At 41.3% G+C, this 17,636-nt stretch overlaps 1 protein-coding gene across 1 annotated transcript in view; it reads left to right on the top strand.

Moving 5' to 3' along the window:
* LOC122807984 (C-type lectin domain family 1 member A-like) overlaps positions 1-17,636 on the top strand; it is a 369,777-nt gene that overhangs the window by 285,480 nt on the left and 66,661 nt on the right. Inside the window, exon 5 of the mRNA XM_044079006.1 lies at positions 12,039-12,178. Coding sequence (XP_043934941.1) covers positions 12,039-12,178 — 140 coding nt within the window. The remainder of the gene's footprint in view (positions 1-12,038; positions 12,179-17,636) is intronic.

The following is a 17,636-nucleotide window of genomic DNA, read 5'->3' as shown; positions in this document are numbered from 1 at the left end:
ATTGAAATCACCCAATATCAGGGTGTTTGGTAAGACCTTTATGTTTCCCAGTATTTTCAGGAATGTGGAGTGGGGGTCCTGGGACATGGTGGGTGATCATCTGTAGCAAGCTATAATTTGAATAGCAATTTTGCCCATTGTTAGTTGCACGTGGATGATCTCTGAAGCATCATGCTATGCCACTAACCTGGAGGTGTGGGTATCCTTGATGAATATGGATACTCCCCCGCCTTTTGTATTTCGGTCCTGGTTTTGTGGCCAAAATATATGGTATGAGTTGTAGCCTGGTAGTGCTGGGGTGCTCTCTGGAGCCTTAAACCAGGTTTCTGTTACTGCACATATATCAATTTTCTCCATACTGAGGAGTGCCTCGAGTGCGTGCATTTTGAGGTTTAGACTTCTGGCATTGAGCAGCATTGCCCTCAGTTTTTTGTTACTTATGCTATTTACGGTGGTGGGTTTGTCTTTTGAGCCTTGCCTAAAAAAGGCAGTATGGGGGTGGCAAGAGCCTTGGCCAGTATTCAAAAGCTTAAGGGTGACAGGTGCAAGCCGTCTCTAGCAAAGTAGCGTGGCTTGTCGAGCATGTCATCCCAGGCTGACAGACACTGGATCCCCTTTGAATAACACCAGAAGCTTAGCCAGTTGTTGAAATTGATATTTTTTTCTTTATACCGTGGTATCATTCTTGGTGAGGGCAGGATGCTACTCAGGATCAGGGTCATACCAGCCTGGGCTATGTGATCAGAGAGCTCCTCCATGTCTCTTTTCATGTAGTCCAGGGAGGTACAGCTCATGTAATTCACACCAACATGGACAATGACAGAGTCATATTTGTACTTGTTCTGGAGTGACCTGAGTGCTTGTGTTATATGGTGGATCCCGACACCCGACAGGCAACTAACAGTAACCTTCTCCTTGTTCAGCCTAGTGAGTGTGCCTGACTATAGAGTCACCTATTACTAGTGTGTTGGGTATGTTATTTTGCCTTAAGGGCTGTGATTGTGTGGCACATTGTTTTTGTGAACTATGTGTTTCAGTGTTTGTGTTGGGGGGTGGAGGTTGCTTGGATGTCTGCTTTGGAGGTCTCTGTTGCTTTTGCAGATTTTTATTTAGAGCCTCTGAGTATGTTTTTGTGTATTTAAGTGTGTTTTTTGCTAGTGCTGGTTTCATAGGTCTGTGTGAGACTGGTGGTGTGATGCAAGTAATTCCCTTTTCCTCTTGACTGCTTGGTCCAGTCTTGGGTTGAGAGAGCTTAGCTTCCAGTTTGGCTGTATAACTGCATCTCTCGCATGTATTAGTGTTTGGTGGAAGGAGGAGAGGGTTGTCTGTGTACATGAGGCAATTGTAACATTGCCTCAAAATTCCCAGATTCACCAGTTGGACTGGAGAGTACACCTAAAACTGCCCTTTGGACGTGCCTGGATAGGTACAGTGAACTGTTTTACTGATTGGCTGATAAGGTCGAATAGAGAGCCTTGTCCTTCTCTACAGTATAGGGGGGGGTCTAGTACTGAGGCTTATTAGTGCTTGCTATGAGTTTTGGGGAAATGCAGGGATGAGACGTGAATGATTTGAGTGCTTAAGTTGAAAGTTTGTTTAGTTCCAAGGGAAAAATTGAAGAGTAGACTTTGTGGGGCCGGGAATAGTTATACCCTAGCTAACTGGTGTTGCCCGGCGTGCAAAACCACGCAAATGCGGGTTTTATAGCAGGGAAATGAAAGAGATAAAAATTAGCCCAAAATGGCCAATAAACTACTAATTACTGGGCTGAAACCACTCCTCCAGGGACAGATAGGCTGCTCAAAGCTCCCCCTCTCACAGTGAACAGGAAACTTTCTTCTATCCAAGTAAGGTATGGGCAAGCACAGAAACTTGTAACACAGCCCTGAATTCAGCACTAACCTGAAAATTGGACTAAACTAGCTTAGAAAGGTGGGAAAACAAGTATTTTTTTTTTTTTTTCAGAAAATAAAGCAGATACAATCAAAAAAGCACTTTAAATGCACAGAAATGGCTATCACACTTGAATGTGTAGCCTACAACAGTTAAACATGTAATTTAAACACAAAAATTACTTTGTTAAAGTGCAGGCAGTAAAATAAGTAAAATATGTAGCTGAAACAAGCTTTTTAAATCACAGAAACTCTAGAAAATCAGCGTTTTAGGTGGAATTAGCTAAAGGCAGCAAGAAAATGCAGAAAAAGTATACTTAATCACTCCAAAGTCTCTCTTTTGTTTCTCTGCTGCTGTAGAACTCTGCAGGGCACCAGGCAGGAGCTTGTTGAGCTGTATACTAGCACATAAACCTTGCAAATGTGGGTTTTATAGCAGGGAAATTAAAGAGATAGAAATTAGCCCAAAATGGCCAATAAACTAATAATTTCTGGGCTGAAACCACTCCTCCAGGGACAGATGGGCTACTCAAAGCTCCCTCTCTCACAGTGAACAGAGAAACTTCCTTCTATCCAAGTAGGGTATGGGCAAACACAGAAACTTTTAATACAGCCCTGAATTCAGCACTAACCTAAAAACTGGACTAAACTAGATTGAAAGGTGGGAAAACAAGTATATATATATTTTTTCAGAAAATAAAGCAGATACAATCATAAAAACACTTTAAATGCACAGAAATGGCTATGTAGCCTAAATCAGTTAAGCAGGTAATTTAAACACAAAAACAACTTTGTTAAAGTGCAGGCAGTAAAATAAGAACAATATGTAGCTGAAACAAGCTTTTTAAATTACAGAAATTCTAGAAAATTGGCGTTTTAGGTGGAATTAGCTAAAAGCAGCAAGAAAATGCAGAAAAATTATACTTAATCACTCCAAAGTCTTTCTTTTGTCTCTCTGCTGATATATATATATATATATATCTAGATATATGAGTGTATATATAGGTTCATACTAAGCTAACTGCCCTTGCGAGCCATTTTAAGCCTAGCCAATTATCCCTTGTAAGACTCAAACCCTGCACCTTGTGTTTGTAAGGTAAACACCTTAACTATTAGGCCACCTTCCCAATCTGTACATACAAACATGCATTTCCTATGCTGGGAGCTGTTTACACCCGCGCAGGTGCACTCGCCTATAATTACTGTGCATTATATATGTTTACTGTTGCTTGTTTGTGCTTACTTGTGCCTTATTCATTATGACAGTACCACTTTGATTGAAAGGATCTGGTTAACAGTCCCATGCGATACACATGTTCACTTTTACATGTTTAAATGTCGGCTTTACAGCAGAGCAACATTCATTCCACAAGGAAAATGATATGTGCTATAGTAGAACATGAACCGTGAATGCCTTTTCGCTAGGCGGATGCTCTAACCACTACACTATTGGTGTTCTGCTTCATTTATATGTATACCCATGGTTCATAGTTACCCAAGCACTTGCCTCAACACTTCACTTACACAGCAGGCATCCATTTACCTGTTGGGAAAACCGCACTACTACACATGCACCATTCCCTATTCCCTACTGCTCTGGACCCGTGCCGCATGTTGACTCACTCCGAGAATATTCAGACCTCCAAAGCCTATAGTCCTGGCACATACATGTGTTTGATTGTCAGGGTGTTCATGTGGTTATTCGGGTTTAGGCTTGTCCAACTGGGGACCAGAACAGCCCTGTACTGAACAGCCCTGTACCTGTTTGAAAGTCAGATTTTGCATGTGGACAAGGTTACTCCCACTGATAGCATCCTACCTATGGTTAGAGACGCAGGGATTTTGGCTACCTCTGGCCAGCTATATTCCTTTGCTTTCATTATGATTGCTTTCTTCTTCCCATGTTTGTTCTGTGTGTGTGTATATATATATATATATATATATATATATATATAGTTGCCAGCATTTCAAATGGACAAAGTATGACTTATTTGTTACAAACATCAAAATTTTGCCGGCTGACACATACCCACAGCCAGTACAAAGGAAAGGACCTCACTTTTATGCCTAATTGACAGCTTATTCTTGTCGTATTTTAGTTGCTTATTCAGTTTCTTATGACAGTTAGGTCTTTCAGATACAGAATAATTGTTTTATGCTACTATTACATATATATAGGACATATTTTTGTCATTAAATCTCAGGACATCTGCCATTTGACACTACATATACAGGACACAACTGGCCAATGAGGGAATGTCCCTCGCAATATGGGACAGGTGGTTACCCTATATGTGTATGTATCATCTGTATGATTTAATTACTTTGATCATACTGTTGAATGACTGTGCTGTCTGCTATGTGCTGTCAACATTAGGTATAACTGCCGTGGCTTAGTGGTAAATAACATTGATTGTGATGTGTACGGTCCTGGCGTCAGGCCTGGCCAACACAGTATATTGTGTTGCTGGGCAGAACAAGGGCCATTGGACAAAGGGTGAGTACAACACTTTCGGCTGCCATTTTCCATTTAACCAAACTCTGTCTACATTCTTACTGTGATACGTCACCACAGTTCACATTTAATTGGTATTATAACGTTATGCAGCATAAAATTAACAAGATATGCTCGTATACAGATTACGCGTCATAAATGGTGTGTCCTGCAGTCGAACCAGCAACATATGCTCAATAGTCGGATGCTCTAACCACTACACTATTGGTATTCTGCTTCATTTATATGTATACCCATGGTTCATAGTTACCCGAACACACGACTCAACACTTCACTAACACAGCAGGCATCCATTTTCCTGTTGGGAAAACCGCACTACTACACATGTACCATTCCCTACTGCTCTGGACCCTTGATGCATGTTGACTCACTCAAAGTATATTCAGACCTCCAAATCCTATAGTCCTAGTACATACGTGTATTTGATTGTCAGCGTGTTCATGTGGTCATCCGGGTTTAGGCTTGTCCGACTGTGGACCAGGACTGCCCTGTACCTAGTTGAAAGTCAGACTAAGCACGGGGCCATTGTTAGTTTCACTTTTAGCATCCTACCTGTGGTTTGGGATGCAGAGGTGTGCTTACCTCTGGCCATCCTGATATATAACAGCACTAAATATTACGGGGGGTTCCGCTGCTTTTTTCCTTCACATTTGTTATGACTGCTATATTGTGACCATGTTCATTCTTCATATCTACATATATATATATATATATATATATATATATATATATATATATATCTATCTATATATATATCGATCTGTACATACACATGCATATACACCTACATGTTTATTTACATTTCCTGTACCATTGAATCACTGCCACTTACCGTCACGCATACACACTTGCATACCTGCTTACGTCTAGGGTTGCCACCTTTTCAAATGGCCAAAGTGGGGGATTTTTGGGACACACATCAGATTTTACAGACCGACACATACCCTCAGTGAGTACAAAGATTAGAACTTTACTTATTTGCCTAAATGAAAGCTTATTCTTGTAGAAGTTTAGTTGCTTATTCTGTTTCTTGTAACATTTAAGTATTTTACATACAGAAATAACTGTTTTATGCAGCTGTTACATGAAATATGGGACATAATTATTTCCTACAATCACAGGATATTTGCCATTGTATTATTTTAGGTCAGGACACAACTGCACAAAAAGGGACTGTCCCTCGCAAAGTGGGACAGATGGTAACCCTACTTACGTCTGCTTTAAAGTGCCTTAATCACCCTTTATCTGACTGCCACTATGCGAATGTGTAAGGTATATATTCCCGATAATGCACGTGGGGTGACATGCATCACGGTCAGGTGTTTAAACTGACTGGAGGCTGAGCAGTCTTGTGGGCAACTACTGCTCATACAACTTGTGTACAGATGTCTACAGGACTGGACATCATGTCGTGACACCAAGTCTAATGTTTAGAACAGATACTTATCCCATGAGGGATATCCAAAAATTGTGGGGACTGATGACCTTGATTCCTTTGGCTTTACAAAAATAAGGTAAGGTTATACATGCAAGGGATACATAGTTTGCAATCTTGAGACTGCCTAAGGTGAGACTGCCTACTAGATATGGTTAGGGGTCACTATGTGCAGATATGGCTGTGCCAAGCTAGCGCCCGAGTATGAGTGATTTGATTGGATGTTTAGGAAGGGGGGGTGTGCTGTGGAGGGAATGATGGGTACTCAGTTATGTATCCAGGTGTGTTGGGGTTGGATGGCTCAGTTAAGGCCAGACCATTATAGGTTCATAGGTTCGTAGGTTCATACTAGGCTATCTGCCCAAGGGCATTTATAAGCCTAGCCCAGAGTTTTCGTGGCTTTCGCCACCCCTTTAGTTTGAAGAAAACTATGCCCATTATTTTGCTGTGCCTCTGTCAAGCAGAGACATTGAGGTAATCCCTGGGGTATATTTGCGATCTCCCATCCATTGGTCAAGATTTCTCTTGAACACGGCCAGCGAGGTGCTCTGCCTCACATGTACCGGGATTCTGTTCCACAGCATAGGGAGTCTTTGGGTGATGAATCTGTCCCTCCAGCATGTCCTATTAATAACTGTGTCAAGGTTTAAGTCTCCCGCCCTTGTAGTTCTGAGGGATCTAGATTTTTTGAGGTGAAGCATGTTCATCAAATCTGGGTTTGACATGGCCTTGTATGTCAGGCACAGGTCACCTCTGAGCAAGCGGTAAGCGACTGAATAGAGCTGAAGTTCTTTCAGTCGGGCAGCATAAGACATATTTTTGAGACCCTTTATCCTTTTGGTGAGGAACTTTTGGGGCCTTTCCAGCTGCTGCCAGTGTCGGGTCAGATACATTCCGAATGGGGCATTGTACTCAATCATTGGTCTGATGAGTGATGAGTACAGGGGGACGATGACCTCCCTTGATCTAGATGTGAATCCCTTCATGATCAGGTGGGCAATGTAGAAGGTCTTCCTAACTACTTTAGCAACGTGAGTGTCAAGCGAAGGTTACTGTCAACCTGAGTCCCCAGATCCCTGATAACTTCTTCTGTGCTCAGTGGATTGCCACCTATATGGTAGCTAGGGGTAACCTTGTTTTTCCAGAAGGGTATGACTATGCATTTCTTGGCGTTTAACTTTAGGCCATGGCTCTGGCACCAGTCATCCGTTTCTGTGAGACCCTTCTGAGGGATATCTGTGTCAGATGTGTTTTCGACTATGGCGCCCAGTTTGCAGTCATCTGCAAACTTTGTCAGCCATAACCCTCCTGTGTTTGCTTGTACTTCAGAAAAGTAGATGCCGAACAAGAGTGGGCCCAGGACTGAGCCCTGTGGGACCCCACTTGTGACAGGCTTTGAGTCTGACATGGCGCCAGCAACTCTGACCCTGTGGGTTCTGTCACTTAGCCAGTTTGCAACCCATCTTGTGATGTATGGGTTTACATTTAAGCTGATGAGTTTTTCAATGATACCTGAGTGGGGTATTGTGTCGAAAGCCTTTGCCAGGTTGAGGTAGGCTGTATGGACTGCCTTTCCCTCATCAATGGCCTTGGTGACTGTTTCAAAAAAGTCGACCAAGTTTAAAAGGCATGATCTGCCTTTGACAAAGCCAAACTGGGTTGGATCCAAAGTCTGCAAGTTCCCTATGTCTTTATTTATGAGTTCTATTATGATCCTCTCCATGGCTTTGCAGATCAGGCTTGTCAAGCTGATGGAACGGTAATTTCCAGGGTCGGTGGAGGCACCGCCTTTGTGAAGTGGGACCACAGTTGCCGTGGGCCACTCCTTGGGTACGTATCCTGAGGTGAAGCTAAGATTAAACAGCTGTCCTAACTGCGGGTTTAATTCCTCGTTGAGTTCATGGAGCACACAGCCGGGGACAACATCCGGTCCCATGGATGCTGTGTTTTTCGCCTTAGAGAGAGCAGTTCTCACCTGGGCGTTAGAGATGTTTGGGGGGCTACAATCCTCTGGTATAGATATCTCTCCTTTTGGGGGGGGGAGAAGTTTGCACTGAACCTGTCAGCCAGTATATTGGCAATGTCTGTAGGTTCAGTAATTTTCACATAATTTTGAACTAATTCTGAGCATATCTGGGAGTTTCCTCCCAGGTTTCTAACATAGCTAAAGAAGGCCGTATGATTGCCTTTTGAGTCCTTAGCGATTTTTCTCTCAAAATTTGCCTTGGATGATTTTATGAGAGCTCTTAGTTTTTTACTTATGATGATCAAAGGTGTCTTACCTTTTAAGGATTTTGCTCTATCTTGTAGTAGCTTCCTCCTTTTGTTGTAGAGCTTGTTTATGGCTGGGGTCCACCAGACTGGACGCTTGCCTTTGGTGCAAAGGGTCTTTGTTTTGTTTGGGATTGCCTGATCCATGCAGTCCTGTAGGTGCTGGTAGAAGGCATTTGTAAGTGATTCAGTGGCTTGAGTAATGTTTACCGCCGGCTCGGGGGCCTTAAAAGAGACCACACTAGTCTTTAGAAGTGTGAAGTCGGCTTTTGAGAAGTTCTTCATTGTGGTCTTTTTTATCTCATGTGGGGGCGGGATGAGGACCTCCAGTGAGATTAGTTTATGATCTGATCTCACCAGTGAGGAGTATACTTCCGGTGTTGAACATTGTGATCCCATGTTCGTGATGATAAGGTCAAGTATGTTTTCACCTCTTGTGGGGAAGGTGACTAGTTGTTCCATGGCATTTGAGTTTATGAACTCCAGGAACCCTTGGGCTAGAGTGTTTGGGCTTGAGTAGTGATCCCAGTCTATATTAGGGTAGTTGAAGTCACCTAGTATGATGGTGTTTGGAGATACATTTATCCCCTCCAGTGTTTTCAGGAAAGCTATGTGAGTTTCCTGAGTTTGAGATGGTGGCCTGTAACATGCTACAAATTGCAGAGCAGTTTTGCCTATGGTTAATTGCACCTGGATGGTCTTCGATGCATCGTGCGTTGCCACCAACCTTGAGGTGTGGGTGTCCTTGATGAATATGGACACCCCCCTCCTTTCTTGGTGTTGTCCGGATTTTGGGGCCGGAACGCATGGTATGAGGTAAAACCTGATAGTGCTGGGGTGCTCTCAGGAGCCTTGAACCAGGTTTCAGTCACAGCACAGACATCAATGTTCTCCATACTGAGAAGGGCCTCGAGTGCGTGCATCTTGAGGTTGAGACTTCTGGCATTGAGCAGCATTACCCTTAGTTTTTTTTTTCCTTTTTTGTGTTCTAGGGTGGTAGGTTTAGAATTTGAGCCTTGCCTAAAAAAAGGCACTATGGGGTGGCAAGAGCCTTTGCCAATATCCGGAAGCCCAGGGGTGACAGGTGCAAGCCATCCCTTGCGAAGCAGCGTGGCTTGTCCATCATGTCATCCCAGGCTGACAGACATTGGATCCCCTTTGAATGACACCAGAGTTTAAGCCAATTATTAAAGCTGATCATCTTATCTTTGTATTGTGGCATCATTCTTGGTGAAGGTAGGATACTGCTCAAGGTCAGGGTCATACCTGCCTGGGCTACATAATCAGAGAGCTCCTCAATGTCTCTTTTCATGTAGTCCAAGGAGGTACATCTCAGGTCGTTTACACCAGCGTGGACAATGACTGAACTGTACTTGTATCTGCTGTTGAAAGACCTGAGTGCTTGCGTTATGTGGCGGATTCTAGCGCCCGACAGGCAGCTTACTGTGACCTTCTCCTTACTCAATCTGGTGAGCGGGACGTCAGTGTGTCTGACTATGGAGTCACCAATGATGAGTGTGTCTGGCATTGTGTTTGGCCTTAAGGGCTGTGACTGTTTGGCACACTGACTGTGTGGTCTATGTGTTGCATGTGTTGTGTCCTGAGGTGGTTGTTGTTTGGGTGTCTGCTTTGGTGGCCTCTGCTGTTTTGGTAGATTTTTGATCAGAGTCTCCGAGTATGTCTTTGTGTGTTTATGTGTATGATTTGAAGTTGTGATAGTACTATGTGAGACTGGGTGTGTGGTGTGTGTGGTACCCTTCTCCTCCTGTCTGGTCTTGCCAGTCTTATGTTGAGAGAGCTCAGCCTCCAGTTTGGCTGTATAGTTGCATCTCTCGCATGTATTTGTGTTTTGCGGGAGAAGGAGAGGGTTGTCTGTGTACATGAGGCAATTGTAACATTGCCTCAATATTCCCAGGTTCACCAGCTGAGCAGGAGAGGACACTAGCAACTGATCCCTCGACATGTTAGAAGGGATAGACAAAAAAAAATTAAAAAAAGACTCCGGGGGATGTGGGTGATCGAGAAAGGGGTTTTAGGCTGGTGGGGTACTATCTATAGTAAAAGTGCTATATCAAGATGAAAAGTACTGTAGGAGCAAGTGCTACATGGTAGGTAGACCCGGGTAATACCCATTCATCTTTGGTCCATCCTGACAAGGACAACTTGGACCGTGAATGGGCAGATATTGGGTGAATGCTCTGACCATTGGTAGGGTTGCCACCTTTTCATATCACCAAGATGGGACATTTTCGGGACACACATCAGATTTTGCAGGACAACACATACCCACAGTCAGTACAAAGGATAGTACTTTAGTTTTATGCCTAAATGTAAGGTTATTGTTGTAGCAGTTTAGTTGCTTATTCGGTTTCGTTTACTTGCTTATTCTGTTTCTTGTAACATTTAGGTATTTTACATACGGAAATAAGTATTGTATGGGACTAGTACATAAAATATGGGACATAATTATGTCCTACAATCACAGGACATTTGACATTTATAATGGTTTTGGTATGGGCACAACTGCCTAGAGGGGGACTGTCTCTCACAATGTGAGACAGGTGGTAACCCTAACCATTGGGCTAGGCTTACCAGTTGGCGGCGTGCTAACACGATGCGTTTCACTTCCACTTGGTATAACTATCGACACTACAATGGAATACGGGCACGGGGTTTTAAATGTCATTTCTTCGAGGGATGGGGAATCAATATTCAGCTACGTGCCTTTGTGTTTACTTTTTATTTTGGTGTTCGCAAAACTGTCTTGTATGCTTTGCATACATTTCAGTATCCATGGACACTGACAGGAGTGATTACTATTAGAACGCAGGCTGTACTAGTCAGCATTTAAGTTGCGTGTATGCAGCCATGTTCACGCCTCCGTGCAGCGCTTGGGCACGCCCCCTGCACTTGTGCACATTTCCTATGCATGTGGCTATTGTGGCAGCATGTCTTCATTAATATGCATGTGGTGCTGCTGCACCATCTCTACGCAGCATGGTCGGTGCAAGGCTAACGCTGTCCTTGTGCCGAGCTTCATGAATCCCGGGGAGAAAGTCTAATGATGCATACAACTGGGTGGTACATGTGAGTCAAAAGTTGCTGAGGGACACTTGGGGGGGGGTGCACTCCAACTTGGGCAAAAAACAACTACTGCACAATCAAGAGCTTGACTTTTTGTGTTTCTGTGGCAAAATGACTTCAGTCATTTAAGCTGTTTTCACAAGCGTACACATACACAGGTGCAGACAAAATAGTCAATTTGCAGCACAAGATCTTCTCAAATAATATGTAAAATTTAAGGCAGACAAATTTGAGCATGATGCCACTTGCTTATAAGTCATAATGCATCAGATGTTTCCTGTGTTTTGAATGACTGCCAACACACAGTAGATGGTTTTGTATTTTGCACCACTGACGCAAACTTGCCAAATAAAGAAATGTTCCCATTTTATTATCTTTTAACCAAAGAAAAACACTTTCCACTATGAACATTTCTTTCAGTTATTGTTTTTATACTTTGAAGATATTCAGGAGCCATTTCTTCATAAGTAAAACAACTTCAGGGTGAAAATGGCAGAAGCCAACAAAATGAGACTGTTAAAGGAAAAAGTCTGGAAGGTTATCATTTCACAGAGAAAAATGTAACCTGCCTTTCCTCTACATGGTTTTACAAAATATTAGAATGTGGTCTATGTATTTTTGCCTGACAAATTTTAAAAGTACACAGTCTAAATGGTGTCATCTTCTAGATCTAGCCATGCAAAATCCAATTTAAGTGTGTTTGTCATAGAAATTGATCTATTTAAATGTGTACATGTTTTAATTGTTAGATATGGCACATTAATATCATGGTACATATTTATACCAAAGGTAAAATAAGCGTTTAAGGAAATGTATGCAATATAATTATTCTCTTTTTCAGATATTTATAACAGAAGTCACTAGAAAGAGTTACTATTTATCTAATCAAAAAATATATTACTATTATCCATACTGGATTGGTATAAAGCAGGAAGGAGACACGTGGAAGTGGGAAGATGGCACACCATGGAACACAAGCTTGTATGTTAAGTATTTTTCATTTCAATATTTGGAAAAAGTGTTACAGCATAACTTTCAGAAGGACTACTGTAGTGTATCTATTAGTCAAATATCCTAGAAATTAGAAGTGTATATTCACATTATGAGTTATATCAAGTATTCCAAATTGCGATGCAAATAAAAAAATTAAGTATGCCTAATGTTTTTCATAATTTAGTCATTATATACACAAATCCACAGAATGGCTACACTGTGGATCCAAAGCAGAAGCTCCACAGCCAAAGAAGAGAACAGAAGTAATTAATTGTTGTACAGGTACTGAACATTGGTCATCTTGAGTTGTGCTGATGCACCAGTGAATGGCTTAACAAGCATGTCTGACCACACAGATTCCCTCTTTTTTTGCTGATGTGTTGTTAGTTACCAGAGCTGAGCAACATATCTGCACATAAACAGCCTTCCTTTGCATGCTATCAAACTTTCTATGAGCAATTGAGTTCCCTGTGCTACAGGCACGACTGCTACCCTAACTATATTTTTATACACTTTCACACAGTGATACCCTGAGATCCAACCAGCAGGATCTGTCAGATTACCATACCCCTCCTTTACCATAAGATGGGAATTTCGTTTGTTCTGGCCTCTTACCTAAAAAACATCTTTTCAGTAGGAATTGCAGTCGCTCACAACAGTGGAGCACAATACAGCAGAAACATCCAGCTAATAAGGTATGTCCCTGACACTTTAACTGGCTAACAGTTTTATTTCTTGCAGTGCTATATTGTGCTTTAATGTCAGAGCTGCAATACAGTGAAACTATAGTCATAGTGCATATGATGTATTGCAGTCCTCTGTGTACCATTCACTAAAATAGACATGCCTTTAAGCACTGTTGCACAGTAGTGCGAGCCATGTTTATGAATTGCGTCTGCAGAATGTTGGCCTATTGATTGTAGTTTGCTGAATATGAACATTATGCTTTTGAATTCCAGGACTTGTTAAGAGTAGCAAAAAGAATGACAAAAATTCACAGCTTCTACTCTTCAGAGATATTAAGGTGTTAGGTAGGTGAACCATGGATGAAAGGTAACCAGTACTTCTGATACTTGAATAATCAATACCTACACTTTTGAACTGCTCAGCCCTGCAAGAAATCTTGTCACAATGGTAAAAAGAAAATAACACTTGAAATACATACATACATACTTACATAAATACATAAATAAATAAATTCTTCTAGTCTCCAGTGGTGTGCCAAGAAAACATGCTTAAATGCCTCTCTTTGACACTAGTGCCATGGTGTGTTTGGAAATGACAGAGTATATTTATTGTTGCTGATTAGATATCCACAAAAGTTGAAAACTATGCAGGAAAATGGTATACAATACCATTAAAAGGACTATGATGGGTTAACTGCTTCTTCAAAGTAGTCTCATTGCCTTTCACCCAGTAAATGCGTAGAACTGCTCCATCTCTCCTAATCTTTTCAGTTTGGTTAAATAGGCTAATACAGGACAAAGGAAAAAATGTTGAGCAAAGAGAAATACACATGTGCATCATTCCTGTTCCTGCAGTAGCCTTTAGGCTATATGGGTTGTGCCTTACCAAAGACACTACAACTGGCCAGATTCCAAAAGCTATGGTTCTCTCCTGTACTTCCCCTTTAACTGCTGATCGGTCAGCCCTAAGGAGAGAAAATCAACAAGTGAACTAAGAGGTTTCAAAAGAGCACCAGCTATCCTTTCAGCTACTTTTTGGCAGATATGCTCATTTTGGGGAAAGCCTTCCACACAATTATATATATATATTTATGGATCTCCTTCATTTGATCGACAGACTATTTGATAGAAACTCATTTGGTCAAAGTCTCATTTGATCGAAAACCAGTCTGATGAAGTCTAGATTTTTCTGGATGAAAGTGCTCATCCTTGGATTTTTTGTCTGAAGTTAATAAAGTGGATTCTGCATTCTACATCTGTGTGGTGATTTGCAGCCTGCAATACTTTGAGTGGGTTCAGTTCAGCTACTTCTTCTGGCTTTTGTGTTTATCTGCTTCTGTTAATTCAGTCCCCAGAGTGCCAACTATGTCCCCACCCCTCTTCAGCTTTAAGTCTAACACTGGCTACTATTGGCTATATGTTCTGTGATTTATTTGGGGCATAGGAACACAGATTATGTTTAAGTTATATTTCAGTTTTAAACTATTCTTGCAAATGATCACAGCATTTTCTGTTACCCAACTTTCATTTGTTATCTAAATTTAATTTTCAAACCCCCTGCTAACACAATCAACAAAGACTCCTATGCAGAGGAGCACGCAAATGGCCTGTAGAAACACTTAGACAACTCGATTGGCTTGGTTATACCTGGCTGGATCAAAACTACGACCTCCTGAAAAAACAAGCCATCCTGGAGGACGTCAAGTATAAATGGTTATATAACAAAAGGAAAAAACTGATGTCTAAGAATAAGAGTAAACTTACTCAGCAGAGGAAAAATACCCTCCACAGCTTGAACAAGTAAATCAGATATCTTGTAAAGTCCACTAAAGATAATTATGATGCTAAATTAGCATCACTAATTTAGGACAATCAGAAGGCATTCTTCAGCTATGTCAGAAATCTAAAAGAGAATGCCCAGCTATGTGCTGAACTTGTACTGGATGGTACCACTCAGACTGAACTTGAAGAAGTTATCAATCTGCTAGCTGACAAATTTGATGCAAGCTTCACCCCCTGTTTCTACCAGTCATACCACAGAGTATACCTGACACCAGTCCTCTGCCTAGTATCTCCAAAAAGCAGGTCATATCTGCCCTCTCCAGGGCCAAAACAATAGCCTCTATGGGACCAGATAATGTCCCAGGCTGCTTAGTAAACAATCTAAAACAAGACCTAGTGTAACCACTTGGCATTCAGTTTAACTACAGCCTGAACACTGGCTTAGTTCTATCAGAGAGGACAACTGCAACAGCAATCCCCTTGCACAAAGGGGGCCCATCAACCAACCCTGGGAGCTAAAGACCCCTAAGGGTAATCAACCTTATGTGCTGGTCATAGAAAGAATAATTATGGACCTTATGAATAAGGACATAGATGACCTTCAAACTCTTGACCCAGCTCAGTTTGGCTTCAATAGATCATGCATCTTCAAGAATGTCACCAAAGCCCTGGATGAAGGCAAAACATTACATACCTCCTATCTTGACCTAGCCAAGGCTTTTGAAACAATCCCCCATTCAGGTATCATTGAGAGACTCTACGAGCTGGGGAATAAGCCTTATGTCACTAAATGGATAGCCAGCTGGCTCAGTGACAGAATGCATACTGTCAAAGTCAGGGATTCCAACTCTACCACTAGACCACTTACCAGTAGCATACCACAAGGATCTGTGCTGGGCCCTCTACTGTTTGGAATCTATTTTTTGGAAATCAAGGCGAAAGTAGACAGCCTACAGTATGTCTTACCCAGTTCACTGATGACTGCAATCTGTGCGTGTTAAAGGAAAATACTTCAAAGACCAAGCAGCATAAGGTTCAGTTCAGGTTTCTTTATTCTTACGCAAGGAGACAAAAAATGCAGATACAGAGTTTGTCTGACTAAAATCAGGAAGTGTCACAATTAATATACCTTTCTTTCAAGACATTGCCCACTACGACTGACGTAGCAGATCATCAGTTCATAATGTTGCTTTATTACAGTTTTCTCACATTTTCAGCTGATTCTACAAAGTTTAAAAAAGATTTTTCAGTAAACAGGATGGCCTTGACGACCACCGGTCAGTTATAACTTTCTTTCTATGTTATGTTACAAGTCAAGGTACTATGGCTAATTCAAGCACAATGCAAGTACAGATTTCTGAAGCAGTCCATTGTTTCTAGTATCTAACTTTATTGCAACTGTGCACTTTTTCATCAACATGAACAGAGCTTATTGTCCATAATGAATGGATCTGCAGAAAACAGTATTATTCTTTATTTAATTTCCTGACCTAGCAGACAATCACCTGCTTCTCGGTACATTTCCAAAGGCATAAACATGTATTTTGCTGTGCTAGCAAACTAGGTCAGAGTGCATCTTGCAGTGTCAGAAAGCACAATTTCATAAAAGCATGTTTGCAGTCTCAAACAGAACTAATGCTGCATATAGAATAAAAACATGTTAATCCTTTTCTGCTTACAATAAGCACTACACATATATGTTAATACATATTTTTCTGACATTTCCCTCCTGTTAATACTTTTTATTCTATTTTCAAAAGCATAAACAGTTTGCTTCTTCTCCTAACCTCTTCCTTTGAGGATTTGTAGCTAAGAGAGTCATTCAGTTTAAACTTATGAAAGTGTTTCATTTTTCAACAGTCCTTCAATTTCAGTACTTTGATACAAAGTCTCAGAAACTGATATGTCTATAAAATCTTTGATTAATCTTTTCATGCAGGGAATGCCACAGCACATTAATGCTCCTAACAGGAGTAATCCCACACAAATGGCAATTAGTATGTTCATTAGGATGGAACCCCACCCCCCAAACAATTTCTGGAAAAAGTCCGTCAGTGGGTTTGGGCCTGGCCTGGTCATGTCAGACACTTGCTGAATCACCTCCAAGTGGTCGCTAATCTCGTGTTTGTTGTCAGGAATATAAGAACAGCACTCGTCTTTGATTAAAGTGCACATACCACCTCTCACTGCTAGGGTGAAGTCGAGAGCCATGCGGTTTTGAAGTACCACAGTTCTCATTGCGTTCAGTTCATCAGTCATTAATTCGAGAGTGGAAAAAGTTGCATTGCTCATGACCTCGAGAAGTTTGGATAGTTTCATCAGTTCCCAAATTGATTTAACTGCACCATATGCAGGGGCTATGCCAGCCCAGGATATAATAGTGTCACTCAAGTCCATATGTGTTAGTTTACTTTTGTCTTTCACAGAGTTATGGTTTCACCAGCCTGCTTTGATCTGTCCCATCGGATTCTCAGGTTTCTTGATTGGATTTTCAGGTATTTTGCGACGTCTCTGAAATTTCAAATTCTCCCATGAGGCAAAACTGCAGTGTGTCATATGGCCGGGACCAGGTAACCCAAAAAACAACTGCCGGACCAATTCTCAGGCAACCATTTGTATGCCTTTTTCCCACACACAAAATAACAGTTTTCTACTTTAGTATTGATATACACTTTCCCTGCATGAAACATTTTCTTATCTATAATAGACAGTTGCTTTAAAAGAACAGGATTATGTTGTACTTCACTAACAGTTTTATGCAAGGACTCAAAGTATGAGTCATAATCTGCATCACAAATTGTTCCTGCATTATTGGCTTTAAGGTAACATTTGTAAGAAACAGTCACATGGCATTTGCTCCAACCCACCTGAATGGTATCATTTTTATAGAAACACACAATTCCTTTTTGTGTAACAGGTAAGAACAATGCAATTTTGTCTTTCGATTTAACATTTGTAGTCTCAAAAATCTAATTTTC

This window comes from Protopterus annectens, chromosome 8.part0 (genome assembly GCF_019279795.1).
Source record: "Protopterus annectens isolate FY-2018-M chromosome 8.part0, PAN1.0, whole genome shotgun sequence".
NCBI classification, from domain to species: Eukaryota; Metazoa; Chordata; order Ceratodontiformes; family Protopteridae; genus Protopterus; species Protopterus annectens.
This window is presented reverse-complemented; position numbering and strand designations above follow the sequence as displayed.